At 42.2% G+C, this 21,890-nt stretch overlaps 1 protein-coding gene across 5 annotated transcripts in view; it reads right to left on the reverse strand.

Moving 5' to 3' along the window:
- Positions 1–5,212: 5,212 nt before the first annotated feature.
- Positions 5,213–21,890, reverse strand: part of TACC1 (transforming acidic coiled-coil containing protein 1) — a 90,256-nt gene continuing 73,578 nt past the window's right edge. For all 5 annotated transcript variants that reach the window (XM_038747196.1, XM_038747199.1, XM_038747198.1 and 2 more), the window contains 8 exons: positions 20,969–21,021; positions 17,966–18,094; positions 14,289–14,365; positions 13,350–13,393; positions 12,591–12,751; positions 11,443–11,549; positions 10,730–10,850; positions 5,213–10,282 (listed from right to left, as the gene is read on the reverse strand). In XM_038747196.1, coding sequence (XP_038603124.1) covers positions 10,214–10,282; positions 10,730–10,850; positions 11,443–11,549; positions 12,591–12,751; positions 13,350–13,393; positions 14,289–14,365; positions 17,966–18,094; positions 20,969–21,021 — 761 coding nt within the window. In that variant the 3' untranslated portion in view covers positions 5,213–10,213. The remainder of the gene's footprint in view (positions 10,283–10,729; positions 10,851–11,442; positions 11,550–12,590; positions 12,752–13,349; positions 13,394–14,288; positions 14,366–17,965; positions 18,095–20,968; positions 21,022–21,890) is intronic.

Consider the following 21,890-nt stretch of genomic DNA (forward strand, 5'->3'; position numbering starts at 1 on the left):
AAACCCAGACATTATTAATTGGTCATATTTATTGAGTGCTAAGTGCAGAGCACTGTTCTAAGCACTTGGGAGAATGCAACAGAATTAGCAGACACATTCCCTGCCCATAATTAATTTACAATCTGGGGGGGGGGGGTACAGACATTAAAATGAATAAAACTAAAACTATGAAAAAATTATTCTTATAGTATTTGCTAAACACTTACATCAAGCACTATTTTATGCGCTGGGGTAGTTACTAGTTAATTGTCAGACATCGGCCGTGTCCCACATGGGGCTCACAGTCTCAGTAGAAGAGAGAACAGATATTGACTCCCCATTTTACAGATGAGGGAACAGGCAAAGAGAAGTTAAGAAACTTGCCCAAGGTCACCCAGCAGGCAATTGGCAGAGGTGACATTAGAACCCAGATCCTCTGACTCCAAGGCCTGTGCTCTTTCCACTAGGCCATGCTAGCTCATTATGGCCAGGTTATGTGTCTGTTTATTGTTATATTGTACAGTGCTCTGCACACAGTAAGTGCTCAATAAATACGACAATGAATGAATACTCCTCGTTTTGATGTGTCAAAATGATATAGCAGTTTACATTGACCTGGCCACACTAAACCCAACAAGGTAAGGTGCTTTTTAAATGAATTCTCAGTTTCCTAAATGGGATAGTTTGGGTTTTACTTCTTCAGTTCAAGCTATCCAAAGGGATGGCTAGAAGAACCTCGGCTGGCAAGGAAGTTAGTTTCTTCCCCACAAGCCGAGTTCTGCTTTTCAGAGATAAAGCAGCAAGACAGAAGGGACAAAAATAAGGACATGACCAGGATTATGAGGTTTCTCAGCTTCAATAGACATGGCACTTACAGTCTATTACCAGGGAAGTGACTATTATCAAGGTGAAGACAGTCTTCATGATGAAAGTTTCTTGGCGCTGCCTAACACCATTAAATGACCACTCAGGTATTAACATGGAAGTGTGGTGCATGGGTAATTTTAAATGACTGGATTGGAAGCTCAGAATTAGGTGCTTACAGCTGTATCTGTGGCTAATGCCTACTTGGCCAAATTGGACAGGTCAGAGAATTCCAAGGGCCTTACCCAGGCTTCAGGCTTAATGGAAAAGTAAGATTCCAGCACACCCATGAAAAGTTGTTTATATTTCAATCAATCAGTGGTATTTTTTGAGCACTTTTTGTAACCACCACTGTACAAAGCATGGAGAGCACAATGCAATATGGGTGGTAGATACAATCTCTGTTCTCGGAGGAGTTTATAATCTAATTAGGGAGACAGACATTAAAATAAATTAGATAAAGGACAGCACGAAGAATAAGGATATTCAATCGTATTTATTGAGTGCTTACTGTGTGCAGAGCACTGTACTAACTGCTTGGGAAGTACAAGTTGGCAACATATAGAGACAGTCCCTACCCAACCGTGGGCTCACAGTCTAGAAGGGGGAGACAGACAACAAAACAAAACATATTAATAAAATAAAATAAATAGAATATGTAAATATGTACAAGTAAAATAAAGAGAGTAATAAATCTGTACAAACATATGCAGGTGCTGTGGGGAGGGGAAGGAGGTAGGTCGGGGGGGATGGGAAAGGGGAGAGGAAAAAGGGGGCTCAGTCTGGGAAGGCCTCCTGGAGGAGGTGATCTCTCAGTAGGGCTTTGAAGGGAGGAGGAGAGCTAGCTTGGTGGATGTGCAGAGGGAGGGCCTTCCAGGCCAGGGGGAGGACATGGGCTGGGACTCGATGGTGGGACAGGCGAGAACGAGGCACAGTGAGGAGGTTAGCGGCAGAGGAGTGGAGGGTGCGGGCTGGGCTGTAGAAGGAAAGAAGGGAGGTGAGGTAGGAGGGGGTGAGGTGATGGAGAGCCTTGAAGCCGAGATTGAGGAGTTTTTGCCTGATGTGTAGGGTGACCGGTAGCCACTGGAGATTTTTGAGGAGGGGAGTAACATGCCCAGAGCGTTTCTGCACAAAGATGATCCGGGCAGCAGCGTGAAGTATAGATTAAAGTGGGGAGAGACAGAAGGAGGGAGATCAGAGAGGAGGCTGATGCAATAATCCAGTCGTGATAGGATGAGAGATTGAACCAGCAGGGTAGCGGTTTGGATGGAGAGGAAAGGGCGGATCTTGGCGATGTTGCGGAGGTGAGGCTGGCAGTTTTTGGTGACGGATTGGATGTGAGGGTGTGAATGAGAGAGCAGAGTTGAAGATGACACCAAGGTTGCGGGCTTGTGAGATGGGAAGGATGGTAGTGCTGTCAACAGTGATGGGAAAGTCAGGGAGAGGGCAGGGTTTGGGAGGGAAGATAAGGAGTTTATTCTTGTACATATTGAGTTTTAGATGACGTGCAGACATCCAGATGGAGATGTCTTGAAGGCAGGAGGAAACACAAGCCTGAAGGGAGGGAGAGCAGGGGCAGAGATGTAGATTTCGATATCATCAGCATAGAGATGATAGTTGAAGCCGTGGGAGCCAATGAGTTCACCAAGGGAGTGAGTGTAGATAGAGAACAGAAGGGGACCAAGAACTGACCCTTGAAGAACCCCTACAGTAAGGGGATGGGAGGGGGAGGAGGAGCCTGCAAAAGAGACGGAGAATGAACGGCCGGAGAGATGAGGAGAACCAGGAGAGGACAGTCTGTGAAGCCAAGGTTGGATAGCGTGTTGAGGAGAACGGGGTGGTCCACAGTGTCGAAGGCAGCTGAGAGGTCGAGGAGGATTAGGATAGAGTAGGAGCCATTGGATTTGGCAAGCAGGAGGTCATTGGTGACCTTTGAGAGGGCAGTTTCCATGGAATGTAGGGGACAGAAGCCAGATTGGAGGGGGTTGAGGAGAGAGTTGGCATTGAGGAATTCGAGGCAGTGGGTGTAGACGACTAGTTTGATGAGTTTGGAAAGGAATGGTAGGAGGGAGATAGGGCGATAACTAGAAGGGGAGGTTGGGTCAAGAGAGGGTGTTTTTAGGATGGGGGAGACATGGGCATGTTTGAAGGAAGAGGGGAAGGAACCAGTGGAGAGAGAGCGGTTGAAGATGGAAGTTAAGGAGGGGAGGAGGGACGGGGTGAGAGATTTCATAAGAGAGGGAATGAGGTCAGAAGCACAGGTGGCTGGAGTAGCACTTGAGAGGAGGGAGGAGATCTCATCTGAGGATACTGCTGGGAAGGATGGGAGAGTAGCGGAGAGGGTTGAGAGCAGGGGGGTTGGAGAAAGGGGAGGAGTGACTTTGGGGAGCTCAGACCTGATGGAGTTAATTTTACTAGTGAAGTAGGAGGCCAAATCGTTGGGGGTGAGGGAAGGAGGAGGGGGAGGAACAGGGGGCCTCAGAAGGGAGTTAAATGTACAGAAGAGCTGACGGGGATGATGGGCATGGGTGTCAATAAGGGAGGAGAAATAGTTTTGTCTGGCAGAGGAGAGGGCAGAGTTAAGGCAGGAAAGGATAAACTTGAAGTGAACGAGGTTGGCTTGGTGTTTAGACTTTTGCCAACAGCGTTCAGCAGTTCGAGCATATGTATATAATTGCTGTGGGGTGAGTATCAAAGGGTTAAAGGGCTTTGAAAACAAGGCTCAAGGAACCCAAACCCACAGGGGGATTCATGATCTGGACATGTTTTGGGGATTTCTTACATAACATCCAGACATGTGGACAATTGCACTTTTCCAGTTTGTGATACGAGTTCTTTATACGTCTGAAGAGGCCTTTCCAGATTAAGGTCTCTTTTCTCTGGCTCCCTCTCCCTTCTGTGTTATCTGTCCACTTTGATCTGTGATCTTTGGGCATTTGATATTCTCCCCACCTTCAGTCCCACGACACTTTTGTACATATCTATAAATTACATATTATGAATTTCTATTAATATCTGTCTTCTTCTCCCCTAGACCATATGCTCGTTATGGGCAGGGAACAAGTCTACCAAGTCTGTTGTACTCTCCCAAGTGCTTAGTACAGTGCTCTGGACACAGTAAGTGCTCAAATAATACCATTAATGATCTTTAACTGTATGGGTGAAATACAGACATTCGGAAAAGTGATGATTTTCTTGTAAGCTCCCTGAAACATTTCCATCCCAAGAGCATATATAGTGGAAAGTGAAAGTGGGAGAGGACTCAGCTCACAGAGCTCAATACTGGACTCATTTGCTGTGTAAGACTGTCTCCTAGCAAGCTGGAAGGCAGGGTGGTGGTGGCCATACAGTAGGCCAGCAACCAAAGCCGCCAATTGAGAATAACCTTCTGGCAGACAAAACCCACTGCTCCCAGGGAATCCACAATTCCAGAGAGATGAAAACTGGGAATACTGAGCAGCTGGAATTTTTCAGGAGCAGTGTGTTTCATCAATGCAGACCAAACAGAGCCACCACTTTTACCCAAAAAAAGTCTTTAGGACTGTGTCCTGGGGATGACACACTTCTTTCTTGGGCTGTTACTCTAGACTGTTTTCTACTTGTCATTTCAGCACCTCCAAAAGGTCAGTATAGAGGACACAATCTAGGGGGTTGTTTATGCTGGTTTTAGAATAAAAAATCCGGGAGGCGAGGGCCTTCCCTTTATGTATTTAATGAACACTGTGCCAAGTTCCAGCAAGCTGCAAATAGTAACAAATAGTAACAAAGACACAACACTCTGATTTTCCTTGCTGGATACCATCCAAGTCCTGAAGTGTGGAATGAACTCCCCCATCGAGCTATCCTTCAGTGCACAGCTCAGAAATGTCCTGCTGCCCTTCAAAAAGGAGTGGGAGTAACCAGCAACCAAAAGGCTCTCTTCTGGCAGTGATCCTTCTGGAAAAAGGACAGGTCAGCAAAATTCTGTGGATTCTAATGTAGCGTTGTCTCAGCATTTGCTTCTCCAGTGTCGGGTTGTCTGCTCAGATGATCACTGACCAAAAAAGCGCCTCAAGAAACCCTGTTAACCAGCCTTCACTGCATCAAGTGGATCAGGATAAAGATGCAGATGTTGTGGAGACCTATCAAAGCTTTGTCTGTGTAGAAAGAGAAAGCAACAATGTGAAAAAGGAAATAAAATCTACCTAAAAGATGGACCTGCCTCCACCCTTCAGAGAAAAAAATGCAAGTGTTTAAAACCCCACGAATCCAGGGCAAAGACCTGTCACTGCCTTTTCCGATTGTCCACTGAAATATAGAGCTTGTAAAAGTGAGGGTCAGCCACAGACACACTACTGGAGGAAACAATTTAACACACAGGGAACACCAATTGAACAGTGGTAAACAGTTTTTATTCAGGCAATGAGACATGGAAAAAATATATTAGTAATCATTATAATAATCTCATTTGTGTGAGTATAACTCTTACAAATATTTACCTGACATATAAAAAGGGAAATTATTGTGCATATAAAATTTATGTAGATGACCTTTACATATACAAAGCAATCCTGATAGTAGTCAACCGGCAGTATTTCCTCCAAGTGGGAGGGTATTCACTCACTGTACGGAAGTCACAGGGACACAGTGGAAGCCGATGTGCAATTAGGATTTCACTTCTTGGCACATTAATATATATGGATATCTATTGGCAAATGTACACTTGCTAACAGCAACACTGAGTATTTTACTGGCACCTTGGAGAATTACGAGGGGGTGACTGGACTCTATCACAAAGAGGGGAGGGCCTAGCTTCTAAAGCTGGAAAATGGTTACTTGCAAATTTCCCTGAATTTAGATTGGGATTGGCCTTAAAGTTACATCAGACATAAAGCATAAAAATCACTAAGAATGTGAAGAGGGAACAAATGTTTCAGAGCCCACTCCAAATATCACCTAGAGGAAGAGGGTGCAAAGTGGTATGTTTTACAATTCTAAACTGAAGCATCAGTCCACATCACAGCTTCAAGCCTGGCCCCCAGTAAGGTATTAAAGGAGTATACAAGATGCCACAGGTCTAAAATCACACGCAAAGCCTCCATTATATAGAACTATAACCATAATATATATTTATATAGCAACTATAACCATATTATAGTTAATAAATCATTCCTTAGGAATCTTGTTTGTCCAAACCTAACTGCATGCTGAGAGGCACAGAAATGGGAATTGCATTCAGACAAAAACCACAAAAGTGCAATCATCAGATTCCAGGATGAGCACTCTGGCCTATGTGGCCAGATCTCCACTACAAAATGCTGCCATTTAGATGCACCACCTGCAAAAGATGCCTTTGGAGAAAAGTCTATTCTTTCAGTTACCTTTCAAACTGAAAAATCTTCTCTAAATTCAGCTGGCAAACACAGGACATTGTTTTTTCTTAAGATGCTGAGTTGGTAATTTTATGGAAAACACCTGAGCTAACCAAACTTCATCTAATTGGGTGAGGTTAAGGTTTCTTTCGATACTTTACTATTTTACATTTTAAACTCTGAGGATTAAGTCCCCCTGAACACTATCCTAACAGAATTGATTGACAAATTCTTTTTTTGCTTTTGTTCTCCAGTAAGCAAATTTTTTCTTTCAATCTATTCTGTTCTTTGAAACAGAAGCCCAGCCAGGGCTGAAAACATGGTCCTGCTATTTTCATTTAAGATCTTGTTTCTGGTTTCCCAACAGGAGACCTAGAGGGAGAAACCTTAGTTTGTGAGGGGATCCAATCAGGGACTCGGATTTACCTAATTATAAAATTCATAAAATGGGGAAGTAGATGCAACGTGTACACATTTTCAAAATTTGTCTAACGGTAAAAACAAAGGCTAAAGAGGCTATGTAATTTTCTCCCTAGAAAAGTCTTCAGTATATTTCTTTCACCTCACTCAGAATTACTCACCTGAACAGAAGTCATTCTAATCAAATGGCACCCTTTTCGAAAACTTGGATTTTGGCTTCTGAGAAGCCAGAGAGGCTTTTTAAAATGTACAGTGAAAGTGGAGTCGTATGACATGATGCTGTGATGAGGTCTTCAAAGAACAACCCAGAGTCATTTGGCAAATGAGTTTGTGAAACTCAGTGCTTTACATCAGGGAATCTATTTTTTGTAAGGGCTTAGACTATGGTGGGGTGGTGGGGTGGGGAGTGATGTGAAGTGGGCTTGGTGAGGAATTGGACTAGTTTGGGTTAAAAGGTTTCAAACAAACTATCTTCCAAAAAACTAGAACTGAATCTCTTTTAAAGGTCCTAATCTGGCCTACTTCCAAACCCTCATTATCTTTCACGTGCCTTTGCACTTTCCAATTCAGGCTGGGGCTGAAAGAAGCAAGGAGGGCCAGAAATCATGTGAGAAAGTTACTTCTCTCAACGTTTTCAAACCAATTTTGCAGAAGAGGTTTGGTTAGGTCAGTCAAGCAACTAGACTTGAAGGCGCTTCTCCAAATAAAGCAAACCTTTTAGGGCCCAACCAGCACTGATTGTAATCATGACCAAATGAAAAATTGCTAATTCCTCCCAGGAAATATCAGATTATCTTCTTAAAAGAATTCTAGATAAGAATATGCACATTGGCAAAGTCAAACATGCAGATTAATATACTGTTCAATATGTTTAGCCACAGTTTCTTCTGTTTTGTGGCTGGATTGTCACTAAGGCACCACAGCAGAGGTACCTTAGTTGTCAAATATGCTGAAGGCTAGCGCTAGGCTGCACTCTTCTGGCAATGGGAAGCCAAAGGAAGCATATGCTAGGCATCCTTATTTGTTTCCCTCTGATAAGTAAAAAACAAACAAATGAAAAAAAAAAACACACACCTGACTTTTCCTGCTGTGATCTGCTGGATGTCTAGGCTACTTCTCTCATTTGTCTGGAATTTCCCTTCCACTGAAAAGATAATGTTCCAGTGTCACTGTGCCTGCTGCCAGGAGAGTGATCAGGGCTCATCTTCAACAGGGTCTTTTCACCCTTCTGCTCAGCAAAGCCACTTCCTAATGCCCTGCTAAACTGGTACGTGTGGGCTAGGACAGGATTGTCATCACCTTCGTCTTAACACTTAAACTCTTTATATACAATATAGTTAATAAAATAGATTTTAGGCACAAATCAAATAGGAACAATATGTTTGGCATTCTCAGCACAGATTAGCAGAAATAAAGATAGAGATGGCTATTTCTATGAAGGCAGAGCAGCAAGTACGATCAGTAGACTTCAATTCTGAAAAATGCTAGAGTGCATTTCCCTGGGAAATTCGGAACTGAAAGGGGGAAAATCTGTCCCTTATTCCACTAACTGGAGGCATTTCAATCAATGGAATTGAGACCAGTAGCCCAAGATGCATTTTAAAGTCACAGTAAATGTTTTCAAAGCCGAAAAGGGTATCTGTCACTTCCCTGCCAACCTCTAAAAGTTACATTTTCTGTACTCGTGTTCATTTTTTTTTAAACACCAAATTTTGAGAAAAGGCTTTAGAACAGAGCCTCAGCATCAATTAAGGAAAATACATATTAATAGACTATGATTCAACTTTAGAAGGATATTTATCTGTAATTGAAGAATCCTGAACCTACATGAACTGTAAATGAGGAGTATGGTAAGCTGAACTCCTCTGGCATATGAGAGGGTCTCCACTGTGCAAACAGGTAAAGCTCAAAGCGAAAGCTGATCATGCAATAGTAGTACAAGTACAGTATGAAAATCTACATACATTTAATATACTGTACATCACTTTGCTGGGTACTTGGCTACAACAAAAGAGAGCTTCAGTGGGTCTGCACGAATTCGGCCTGGGCTTTCCAAAGGGAATCCACCAGCACCACCCCAAATGCTGCCAAAGAGGTGACTACCATCTAACCTTTCTGAACTTTGAGCCTCTTCTAAAAACCAATGGGATATGGTTTAGTTGTGTGACTTATTTTACTATCTTTCAAAGCACAAGAAATTTGAATAGCAATACCAAAAAAAAGAGAAAAGAAAGTCTTGAATTTCTTGGCTTTTACACTACCTGTTGTTTTTTTTTGTTTGGCTTTGTTTGGCTCAAATCCTAGGTTTCAAACTTTCTCCTTTTGTATTCAGAGTTCAAAAGGAACATCAAATGGTTTTAGCAGTACTGAAAGAAATTTAGAATTGTCCCTTCTTCCTGAATCTCCTCATATCACCAGAAAACCACGGGAGTCATCTTATTTAATGATATCTAAACTCTTTATAGGGGATTTTTCTCTTCAAAGCTGGCATGAAAAAAATCAGTTGACTTACATTTAAAAATATATCTGTTCTTTTCCTACCAAAAAGCAGAGGGGCCTGATTGGCTTCAGAATACGCAGGTCAGAGCAAAGTTCTTTGTTGAATCCGCTGTCACCCCTCTGCCTCCAGCACCAAAGGGAAGCATCTGTTCAGAAAAGCTGGCAAGGCTTCAAACCAAAGCAGCTTTTCTAAAGGAACCAAAACCTTGTCATCACATCTGCTAAAAGCTAGGAAACCCCGAAGACTTGACCACAGAGCTAGGCAGTAAAGTGCACCGGCAGAGATGCAAGCAAGGGCTTGCAACCAAGACCATCATTCCATTATCTTATTGAATTCTTGGACCAGAGTCTTGAGAGAGTAATCCATCTGATAAAACAAAACCTCTTTCAGCAATACCCAACTGGGAGAGCATGTCGTCCCGAGGAGCCAAGGTGGTCCCAGGTGAGTGATCTGATTATGCTCCAACCCAGATAGACAGAGGCACTACATACAAGTCCATATTTACCCTCTCAAGACCAATCCTGTGCATTAGTAACTTTCTGAAAACTGAGGCAAAGCTACACAACCTCCAGGAATCCATACCTGATTTATAAACAGGACTTGTTACTTACTGACCCATCAGATGCTCCCTTCACTCTGACATATCCATTAGTTTCAAAAGCCATTTAAAACAAAGATAAAATAATGCATGAAGAACTGAAAATCAGATTTGTGATTGCAAGCAGAAGACCTCAAGCCTGTCACATCTGGATCAGCCCCTGAAATTTATAGAGCTGACTGTAGAACTGCTGACTAAAAAAAAAGACCAAAAAAAATACCACCACAAAATCCACAAACCCAAACTTACTAGCCTAATGTTTTACTGAATCTGATTACTGACTAATTCAAAGAAATCTGAGGCTGAGAAAACAATACTAAGTGACTGTGTAGCTCTCTAGAATTTCTTCCAGGGCTGTTGAATCTGCAGCAAAGCTTAACAGGTGCAGTATGCATGTGCTTTTTCTTTGCTATGGGGAGAATATTCCTGGGTAAGGCAAAGTGCTTGGAGTCACAAGAAAGCAGCCAAGGGTAGATTTGTTGAATCAGCAGAAGGAGAGGTTCAATCAGTCTTTCCCAGCTTGGCAATCAGCTCATCACAGATCTTGGTCAATTCTTCAATTTCTTGGTTCTGAAAGGCAAAAGGAAAAAGGGAATTGCCAAGGCTGGTTTGAACTAAGAACAGTCTCTGAAGAGGCTCCCTCCTTCAGCACAGACATGCCCAACCTAATCTTCCCGGCTAAGGGAACGTCACAGCAGAGCTACAGATCAGAGAAAGAGGCACAGGAAGGAAAATACTGAAAGAGGTTAGTGGAAAATGGCACCCAGAGGAGGATCCAATGGGAAAGGGGAAGCTAAAGAGGAGTAATCTGCTTTCAGAATATAAAGGAGTAGCTACCTTGTCTTAAAGGCAGATAATTTAAATTGATTTTTCCCATAACAGGTCAAACTCCTACAACTCAGTAAGCCAACCCATTTGGAGGCTGCCTTGGTGATTTTGATGACAACTATAAGCTGTGAGGCAAAAAAGCCACTATAAAGGGAGTACCACAGCTTCAGTTGAAATGTGTTTCTTTACCTTCTGCTGAAGCGCTCTTTCTAGGGACTCCACTTTCATCTGTTCTTTACGAAGCCCAGCATGGAGAGCCACACTCTCAGCTTTTGCTTTTGTGCGCACTTGAGCAATCTCTTCATTGGCTCTTCATCATGGTAGTGTTGGAGTTGTTAATAAAGACAAAATTACAAGGTTAATTATTAAAAAGGAGCATTGCTGCTACTTGGTACTCCCCAGATATGGACCCCTCCTACACTTACAAAAAATGAGCTGAGATAGAAAAGGTGACTGTCGAGTCAAAGTAATAATAATAATTGTGATATTTAAGTAATGGTAGAAAGGCCTGAAGGCAGGTTCTGGAATAGGGCTGCTGTCACTGCGGATTAGTGAGGAAGTATTCTATCACAGAATGTATCACCTATGTGATAATGGTGTTATCTTTTTTCTGATGACAGGACTGCCAGAAAATCACCATCCTAACATGCAAATAAGGCATCGAATCATGCTGAAGTTAAAGTCTGCTAAACTACTCCCAGGTCAAAATTTCTTTCAAAATTCACAACGTAGTAGAAATAGGAAGGTTAGCTTCTGAAAAGATGCTCGATAAAGGCTACTGGTGGCCTCGTGAATGAATTTTTTTAAAAGAACATAAGCCTGGGTTTAAGAATACTCATCAGTTTTCCTCTCGCCCTCCCATGATATTCTGAAATACGGGAAGCCCTGTTTTAAACTCTTACTTGTCTAGTTTTTCTTCTGCATGGATTTTCAGGGCCTGATATCGCTGTTCCTCTTGTTTAACTCTGGTTAAGTAATCTTGAGCACATTTTTTCAAAGCCTCTTCATTCTGTTAAAGGGAGATTGCAACTTAAAATGAAAAGAACATGCCCTTTCCCAGGAATTTATTCTTTAAGGTTAGGCATTTTACTCTAGAGTGTGATGACTGCTTCAGATCCACTCACTCTTCATTTCTAATCAACCTGTGGTATTTACTGTACATTTACTATTTGCAGAGCACTGTACTAAGCGCTTGGGAAATGACATGTTCTAGTACTCACAGATTCCTGAAAAATAGGTTCCAAATGAGGCTGATTCAGATCAGATCTGACACTATTTGGCCTAATATGGGAAGAGCTCTGACTCAAGGGACATTAAGAGCTAAATCTGTATCCTTTAAGCACTTGATATTTGCCCCACCCTCAGCTCTACAGCACTTATGTACATATTTGCAACTAAGTATTTTGTTTTATTTTAATGTCTGTCTCTCCACCTAGACTGTAAGCTCCCTCATGGGGAGGGAACATGTTTACTGACTCTGCTGTACTCTTCCAAGCTCTTAGTATAGTGCTCTGTACACAGCAAGTGCTCGATAAATAATAATAATAATAATAATAATAATAATGGCATTTATTAAGCGTTTACTATGTGCAAAGCACTGTTCTAAGCGCTGGGGAGGTTACAAGGTGATCAGGTTGTCCCACGGGGTCTCATAGTCTTAATCCCCATTTTACAGATGAGGTAACTAAGGCCCAGAGAAGTTAAGTGACTTGCCCAAAGTCACACAGCTGACAAGTGTCAGAGCCGGAATTGGAACACATGACCTCTGACTCCCAAGCCCGGGTTCTTTCCACTGGGCCATGCTGCTTCCCATGCCACTGATTAAGTAAGATCTTGCTGCAGTCATGTGCAAGGTGTCCAAAGGCAGTGAATCAGGATAAAGTTAAAGGAGAACAATAAAGAGGGGCCATGCAAAGCCTAGAGATTCCATCTCCAAAGGGCCTCTGCCTCATTCCTCCACTCCATACCAGGAAAATTTAAGAGTGAGTCATGCATATGGCAAAGAGGAGAGAAAACAGAAGAAGCAGATGTTTTCAAAAAAGCATAGCACCTTCTTAAACCCCTCCAGGACTCCCTTCAAGTTCTCGTATCTCCTGAACAGATCAGACAGGGACCTCTCCACAGAGTTTAAATCAGCCAAGGCCTGTTCCTTTTCCATGGTCAATTGCTGGAGACTCTTCTGAGACGTCATGTTTGTTCTCTGTTCATCTTCTGGGAATCACAAGGTAGGTGTAATTATTTTGGCATCCTCTTATCTTGAAATGAGCCTGTTATGATCTGATGCACTCAGGGGAGGCCTACCACACACCCATGCCAACAGCCAGGCTTTAATTACTGGGCCTAAACTCCTCCGTGAAAATGCAAGGAGCTTTCTGAAAATCTGATTTTAGATTAATACTGTTGGATCCTAGTGGCGGTGGCTGGGGGGAGAGGGGGACTATGGAGTTCTCCAAAAGGAAACTGTAACTTGTCATGTAAGGGAGAGACTCTTGAGAGATACAAGAGATTCTAAGGATTATGGAAGAACGTAGTCTCTGTCCCAAGATAAAACTTAATTATGATTAAATGTTGTTAACTGACCAAGAATCTAAAATCTTGGAGAGTTACAACTGTAGTGCTCTATATAAGACTGCAATCTCCTAAATGGGTCCAAATTATTAGTGAGACACTAAGTGGGAGTGTTTCATGGAAGTTTATTTCAGTGAATTTGCCTTTGCATTAGATATTAATATTGTTTTAAGCTTTACCCTGACCCCAAAACCAACCCAAAAGGCCACTGTCCCCACAATGAAACCACTTTTTCCCTTACCTATCATTTGGGCAATTGTCTTTTCATATTCCGCAACAATTTTCCTAAAAAGGAAGAAAAACAGGTGCATCGGGTTTTTTCTTTTCAAATGCATATAAAGTTGTACAGATGCCAAATCAGATAGGCCTCAGCCATCCGCCACAATGAAAATTTAATCAAGGGAAATGAAGCAGCCCAAAAGAATTCTAAATATCTGAAATGGCACATAACTCCCATGCTTAACTATGTTTTCATCATTTTGATTCACTGCATGTGTCTACTTAAGAGCCCTCCTCTTTCTAATGCTTCTCATTTGTTCTGCTCTGACTCAAGCATTCAGATATCATGTAAAAATGAGCATTCATTCACTGCCTAAACAATTCATTTAAAAACAATGGACTCAAATCTCTTCTTTCCTCACAATGATTTTGTTCTGCTAAACCGGCTGGCCCTTTCTTTTAATTTTCCAGCCCCCACCTCTGCCCACTCTGACATTTTGCTTCCTATATTTGATGTTAAATGGAAGAAGGGATATCGTGCCTATTAAAAGTCCCAACTTCTGTGTAAATCCTTCCCAGAGTAAAAGTGATGGGATAACTGTCCTATCCTGATCCCTAATCACACAATTGTCCAACAATGAACACAGAATGCAATACAAAAGTGTAAACAGAGTCCATTTCTCATTAGGTATTCTATAAGGGAGAGAAACTAAGCCTAAATTATCTACCTGCATAGCATGCAGCACAGAACACACTTCATGTGTAGTAGCTATGTCCTGTCTTAAGTACAAGTTTTAAAATTACATCATTTTCACCTCCCCACTGCAAAGGGCATCATTTTTCAAACTAGAGTTCTACTTTCAGTGGAAACTTCCTTCTCAGATTAACTTTTTATCTTTAAGAATGTACAGAAATGGCCATTAAAGAGTTCCCCAAAATCTCAACTCTGCTGAACCTCTACCTCATCTCCAGAACCTCTTGTCGGGTCTCTTCGTATTTTTTCTTCCATTCATTTGCTTCAATCTCTTTAGTTATTATCTAAACCAAAAGAAAACAGAAACAAAGCCTAGGTTTATATGCCATCCTTAAATCCATTTATGTGATAGATTTTTCACTCAGGTTGGAGATCAGAAATAAACAAACACCCACTAAAGTTCATTTTGAGCAACTCCATCTACTTGGGAATATGAAGCCTAAATACTTTATAGCAGCATCTGGAACTTCAATATTTACTGCCTATGATGTGTTTCAAATGAGGAGGAGTCAGCATGGAGGGAGTATGAAGGGAAGGATGGGACTGATGGCCAAGAACCAGTCTAGAGGAGTTTGAGGGAGGAGTTGAGTGAGGTGGAGGGCAGGAGAGGCCCAGATCTCTTGCTAAGACCTCCAGTGCTCTTTCTTGAAGCTCCTGAGGTTTGGTTCTGCTCCTGGCCTTTCTATTCTTCTAACAGGAGGCAGCAAGGTGAATATTCAGAACTTGAAACTTCCTTCCCCTTGTATAGGAGCTTGTGATAGTTAACCAGGATGCTTACATCCATACTATATCATTATAGTAGGCTGCTTCTTTTACTATTAGTGAACAGTGGAAATATAGAAGCAGTGTGGTCAATTGGAAAGAGCACTGGCCTAGGGATCTGAGGACCTGGGTTCTAATTCCACTCCACCATTTGTCTTCTGTGTGACCTTGGGCAAGTCACTTAACTTCTCTGTGCCTCAGTTTCCTCATCTGTGAAATGGGGATTCAATACCTGTTCTCTGTCTTACTTAACTTGAGAGTCTCATTTGGACAGGGACTGTACCCAATCTGATAATCTTGTATCTACCTCTGTGTTTAGTGCAGTGCATGATACATAAACTTGTTAATGGGTACAGAACATGTCCCCTAATTCTGTTGTACTGTACCCTCCCAAGTGCTTAGTACAGTGCTCTGCATATAGTAAGCGCTCAAAGACTACAACTGATTGACCGACTGATATTAAGTGCTTAAACAAGCATCATAATCATTATGAATTATGTACACACACGATGTAAGCATGGCAGGGAAGAGATTATGGCTACTCCCAGCCACTCCAAATCCAGGCCCTACACATGTCTACTATCCTCTAGCGTGCAAGCTCAATGTGGGCAGGGAATGTGCCTTCCAACTGTGTTGCATTGTACTCTCCCAAGCGCTTAGTAGGGCTCTACACACAATTAGTGCTCAATAAATACCACTGATGATGATGATCACTGCAACACAGGACTTTGGGGGCACTCTGGAACTGCATCAAGTGGGTAACAGCCCAAGGGGTCAGGCCCAGTGGGGAAGGGTCCCCCAAAGAGAGCACAGGCCTTGTCTGTGGTCCAAAATGCCATCCAAAGATACCTAAATCCATGGGCAGGCCAGGTTATCCCTATGAGTGGCTATGTAGCCACTTGGGTCTGGGAAGCTTCAGGGCCAGAAGCCCTCCCTGAGCTGGTAATTTGGGGTCTGAAGCATACATGACCTCGCCTCAGGCCTGGAATCGGGATGGGATTACAAAGAAGCTGTGGTCCCCTCCAATTCTCCTCTCAGACACTGCTGGCTATTTTTGGTTCAATAAACACCCAAAATCAGATAGTTAATAACACTCGCCATTAAAAAAAAAAATCCCACCCTGAGGGGATTATGGTCTAATCTATTAAGAGCCTCACACCAAGAGAAACAAATGGTGGGAAAAGGGTTAGGGAAAGACAATCCAACGACTCAGAGCAGGAGAACTATGGCTAGAAGAAGCAGTGTGGCCTAGCATAAAGAGCCCAGGCCTTGGAGTCGAGAACCTGGCTTCGAAACCCAGCTCTGCCACTTGTCTGCTGTGTAACCTTGGGCAAGTCACAACTTTTCTTTGCCTCAAGTTACCTCATCTGTCAAACAGGGAATAAGACTGTGAACACCAAGTGGGAGATGGACTATGTCCAATCTAATTAAATTTTATCTACCCCAGTGGTTAGTACAGTGCCTGGCACATGGTAAGTGCTTAGCAAACACCATTGAAATAAAAAAAAGAAGCCACCATCCACTTGGGCAGTGGCTGTCCATGGGAGCAACCTCCCTAGCCATGAAGAAGGATGCTCTCTCATGGGAAATGCTTTTGACATGACCTCCACTGAAGCCTTTTGAGCCATTTCATGCTGAATTGCAACAAACATAACAGCATCAAGTTTCAGCCAACTATTGAGTCAGATATCATTATTATCATTAAGAAGTACACAGATTCCCTGGAATTTTTTCTACCTGCCATTAGACCTGTCCCTTAAACACACCTTATTGCATGAAGGGGGATGGAAGGCTCAGTGAAAGGAATATAATGGGAAAAAGACTGATTGTTTAGAGAAGATAAGAGAGGGCAGGGCTAAAAGGTGGCTAAGGGCAGAGACCCAGAAGCATAGCAGTTTCATAAATGAATATCTGGGCGTGCCCAACATGATGGTTTATGAGAAAACTTAACATTTGCATTTATTTCACTCCATTTAAAGCTCCAAGCCAGTTACAGAGTTATGTGGCACTATGGACTAAAGCAAGCCAATAAATTTACTTGGGTTTTATCCATGAATGCTTTAAGATAAATAAATGTCTTTGAATCACTGCTGTTCAACTAGTAGATTCTTGGCCCAAATGTTTGTTCAACCACCATAAAGCTTGCTTTACTGTGAGAAAATGGGGATAAGTTGTTTGATTTACATAACTGAAGTTGCCTTTAGCGAATGGGACTTTTTGTTATTAGAATTTGCTGTGCCTTTGTAAGCATCGATTTGTTCTCCATTCTGGATCCACCAGCTGCTTCTCCCACCAAGCTTCCCCACTCTGCCACCAGAAAACCTTTAGGTGGTACAAGATGGAAGCCAAGGACACCTGAATGACAGGCTTTAACAAAATGCTACAACATCCTACCAATTGGTTTATATTTAAGACATTGTTTTTTTATCCTCCTTTTATTTCCTTTTTTTAAAAACCCACACATACAATTAGAGGTGCTGTATCAACCTCACTGGTCTAAGGTGCTGGTGGTGAAAGGAAGGGAGGAAAGCAAGCACGAATGAAACCCTGCATTTCTCTCTGAGGACATTAGTCTCACAGTATCAATGCTACTTTCTGCAGAGTTCCTTAGATTAGCATGGTATTTGTTAAATGCTTACCATTTAACCATTTACCATTTAGGGGAAGCAGCGTGGCTCAGTGGAAAGAGCCTGGGCTTTGGAGTCAGAGGTCATGGGTTCAAATTCCAGCTCTGCCAATTGTCAGCTGTGTGACTTTGGGCAAGTCACTTCACTTCTCCGGGCCTCAGTTCCCTCATCTGTAAAATGAGGATGAAGCCTGTGAACCCCCTGTGGGGCAGGCTGATTACCTTGTACCCACCCCCAGCGCTTAGAACAGTGCTTTGCACATAACAAGTGCTTAATAAATGCCATCATTATTATTATTATTATTATTACCAGATATCGAGCACTGTTCTGAAAGCTGAGGTAGATAAAAGTTAATCAGTCCCTTTTGCACACAGGGCTCACAGTCTCTCAGGTGAGTTTTGGAAGTTGCAGGTCAATCAGGCAAAAAAAGAAATCTATCTACTGCTTCCTACACTTTTACCAAACCATTTGAGTGGTGATTTTAAATGCCATTACCTCCTCTCTTATTAAGGTGAGGACTGCCATTTTATCTGATTCACTGAGGCAAATGCCATCCAAAGGACTTTCACCTCCACAGGCCACAGATACAGGAGCTTTCTCTAATGACTGCAGATCGGACACACCCTGTGGGAAAAAAAAAGAATCACAATTTCAAAAACTCAAATCATCAGCAGTAGGAGCATTTATTAATTACTGATCTAGTGCTGAAGGAGAATACAAAGTAAATGACAAAACTCAGCCATTGAGGACTGTACTGTTTATAGACAACATATTTAGTTGCATTCTGCATGATAAAACTACTACTGGGGGGCGAAAAATTTAACTTGAGGCAAAAGCCTACTGCAACTTCTACACATTGTGGATCCGAATGATCCTTCCCAGAATGTATTGAGATTACTGCCCACGGTTTTTTTCCCCTTCCTTGTCAGAACTGTAGAGGCTAACTCTGGAGGTGCTACAGAGGTCACTGAAGGACCAGTTTTCACATGGATTTTAAAAACAGGGGGAGGGAGGCGGCGGGGGGGAAAAATTGTTCTTTGAGCTTAGGATACAGAACTTATGCCAGGTTTTTATAATCTTGCACCTGTCCCCACAACTTCCCCAAGAGTGAAAAAAGATGATGAATCATAATATATCCAATAACTATGACTTCGGGAATTCAGTAAACCTGCAATACCAAAGTTCTCTTGATACAGAATTTAAAATACAGACTGTTCTCCTAAAACTTGAGTTTTCTCAGTGGTTTTATACAAAATGCTGTTGGGGAACTAGGGAAAATTATTTCTACAATGCACATCTCTCTAGATAGAAGGGGATGTGATGTTGAAAGAACAGTTGTGGAAAGAAGTGTGGCCTAGAGCTAGGACACCTGGGATATAATCCCAAGTGTAAAGAATTTAATGCAAGTGTTCTTTACTATGAGGATTGCCAAGACCAAAACCCTCACAGGTGAACTGGATGAAGCTTACTTCTGAATTCTGGATTGTACTAGTTTAAAACCAAATTTTGGAATGAAAATTTTCTAAGCTACGAAGGTTTTGGTGACAAATGATCAGATGAAAATTCTGACCCCAATATTACATTGCCTCTACTTGGCTCTATACACAATACAATGTACATTTCTTTAAGCTTGGTTGCTTTCCCTATCTGTAATTTATTTTAGTGTTTATTTTCCCTCCTAGATGGCAAGATCCTTGAGGGCAGGGGTTCTGTTTGTTTACTCCATTGCACTCTCCCATGTGCTTAGTACAGTGCTCTGCACACAGTAAGAACTCATAAGTGCCATTGATTGACTGTGCCCTTATTATATGGGATAGTTCCCCCCAAAACAGTGGAGAACCGCAAATTCAATCCAGTTTTGCAATGCAGATAGAACCACTGTAAACCAGAGCATGGCCTAGTCGAAACTATACACCCGGGAGTCAGAGGACATAAGTTCTAAACGCAGCTCTGCTCTTGCCTGTTGCATGACGAGGCAAATCACTTAACTTCTCTGTGCCTCTGTTTTCTCATCTGTAAAATGGGGGGTTAGCTCTCTTTTCTCCCTTTTATTTAGGCCATGAATCCCATGTGGGACAGGATCTTTGTTCAATACATCTACCGGCCACCGCACCCCCCTGCCCCCCAGAGCTTAGTATTGTGTGGCACATACCAAATGCCACTATTTTTATTTTTAAATCAATTACCTGAGCTCTGGCTGCTAATTCTCAGATAAATTGAAAGTACCTTCCCTTATTCTGCTTTGCTAATGCCACTGGGGAAAATCAGGGTCACTGAATAGGTCCCAAACAAGCTCCCATTATCACCTGCTTTTGTCTCTTAAGGAGCTGAAATGACTCTGCCAGGATGCATTTTTTTTCAATCATTCACCCACCCTGGCATGCTCGCATTCGCATGCACAAACACATACACACAACCTCCCCCCTGCCCCCCCCCTCCCCACCAATTGGCTCATCTTCGACTTTTAAAAGGTCAATAATTTTACTCAAGCAATTTTTACTTCAATAAATTCAGTTCTGTGTGCTAGCCTGTTTCCAAAGGATATGGGAATGTGCATCCACAATTATACATCTAGCTGGATCTTTCCTTCTGCCCTGTTTCTCTGACTCTCAATTATATCTGAAGGCTCAATACAATACACAAACCCTGAGAAAGGCACATTCCTATGGGGAAAACAAACCAAAACAAAACAAAAAACACTGTATTAGAGGGGTTGCTTTGTACTCTCCTACATGCCAGGAAATGGAAATGACTTTGCCTCAAGAAGCTTGATTTTTCAAAATGTCATAATATGTGATATCTCCTCTACTGACTGATTTACAGGAGATTTTATATTCTCAATAATGCTATTTCCTTTCTCCCAGCTTCCTTATAACTGCCTCCCTGAAGACAGAGTTTGTAGGAGTCTTTCTGCTCAAGGCCAGATATTAACCTTCACTACCTCTGTTGATTGGCTGAGAATGGCAAAAAAGGTAACATGAACACTCCATTCTCCTTCTAATAATAATAATAATGGCATTTGTTAAGTTCTTGCTATGTGTCAAGCATTTGTTCTAAGCACTGAGATAGACACAAGATAGTACAGTGCTCTGCACACAGTAAGCGCTCAATAAATACGTTGATTGATAATCACATTGGAGACAACTTTTTCAGGACACAGACTACCTTTATTTTGAAGAAAACTATTGTCCTTGTTTATGGGGAAAGGACTTGAGCCGTGATTTGTGTAAGGATCACATCCTAATCTAAATAAAAAGTGTTTAAAAATAACATGTGACCATTTCTACGAATTTGTGGAATTTACTATGACAAACTACATACAATGAATCCACAGAGGAGACAAAAAATGTCTCTTTACTTTTTCTTTGGATACTTTCCCTATATTCCATATTCTGGTTAGCACACAAAAAGGCAGCTTTCGTGTCCCTATAAATGTATAACTTATGGTCATAAGGATAGGGTAAGCATAGAAATGTGAACCAAAGCTTCTAGACTTACAGATACGCTGGATCCATCTTTATCCATCTGTCGGCACGTTTCCTTTTCTAAACCTAAACAGAAAAAAAATTTTGAAGATTTATCAGGAAGTCAATTATTTTCATCCCTAGGAGAAAGCCTTTTGAAAATATGTCCCTGGGAAGGCTCAGCAATCATATTTGTATACTCATAGAAGAGCACTTTGTCGACAGTTCTGTCGTTCAGAGCTAGGCGTCCATAATGCTCCCAAGCAAGGAGTGGGTTGAATGAATCAGGCAAGCATCTCACAGAATTTGTAAGGGACAGAGAGGAAGGGCTGCCCCCTTGTGTTGGTGAGTCAATGTGTACTGGACTTCAAGAGGCCACAATCGTAGATGTGAGAAGCGGGAAACACAGGGCATTTTATGCCTGGGTCCAGAAAAGTGTTTCAGGGAGTTGTTCTGAGGATCTGCAGTTCAGAACCCTAGTAATATCAAGAAACTCAGAACTGCAAGAAACAGCATGGCTCAGTGGAAAAAGCATGGGCTTTGGAGTCAGTGGTCATGGGTTCAAATCCCGGCTCCGCCAATTGTCAGCTGTGTGCCTTTGGGCAAGTCACTTAACTTCTCTGGGCCTCAGTTACCTCATCTGGAAAATGAGGATGAAGACTGTGAGCTCCACGTGGGACAACCTGATCACCTTGTATCTCCCACAGCGCTTACAATAGTGCATTGTACATAGTAAGCGCTTAGTAAAAGCCATTATTATTATCATTAAAAGCTGGAAGGGAAATGAATATTGTGAAGGAGTGTCCAGATATTTAGCCAAACACCTCCATGGGTTTCTTTCTGCACAGCACTTCCTGTTCAGGGAGGTTGGGGTTGGGTGGGGAGAACAGGAAGTGAGCTTGCATGAAAAACGGTGAAAAATGAGATCAGCAACATCTATTCAGGGGACCCCAAGC

Source organism: Tachyglossus aculeatus, chromosome 5 (genome assembly GCF_015852505.1).
Source record: "Tachyglossus aculeatus isolate mTacAcu1 chromosome 5, mTacAcu1.pri, whole genome shotgun sequence".
Classification (NCBI taxonomy): Eukaryota; Metazoa; Chordata; class Mammalia; order Monotremata; family Tachyglossidae; genus Tachyglossus; species Tachyglossus aculeatus.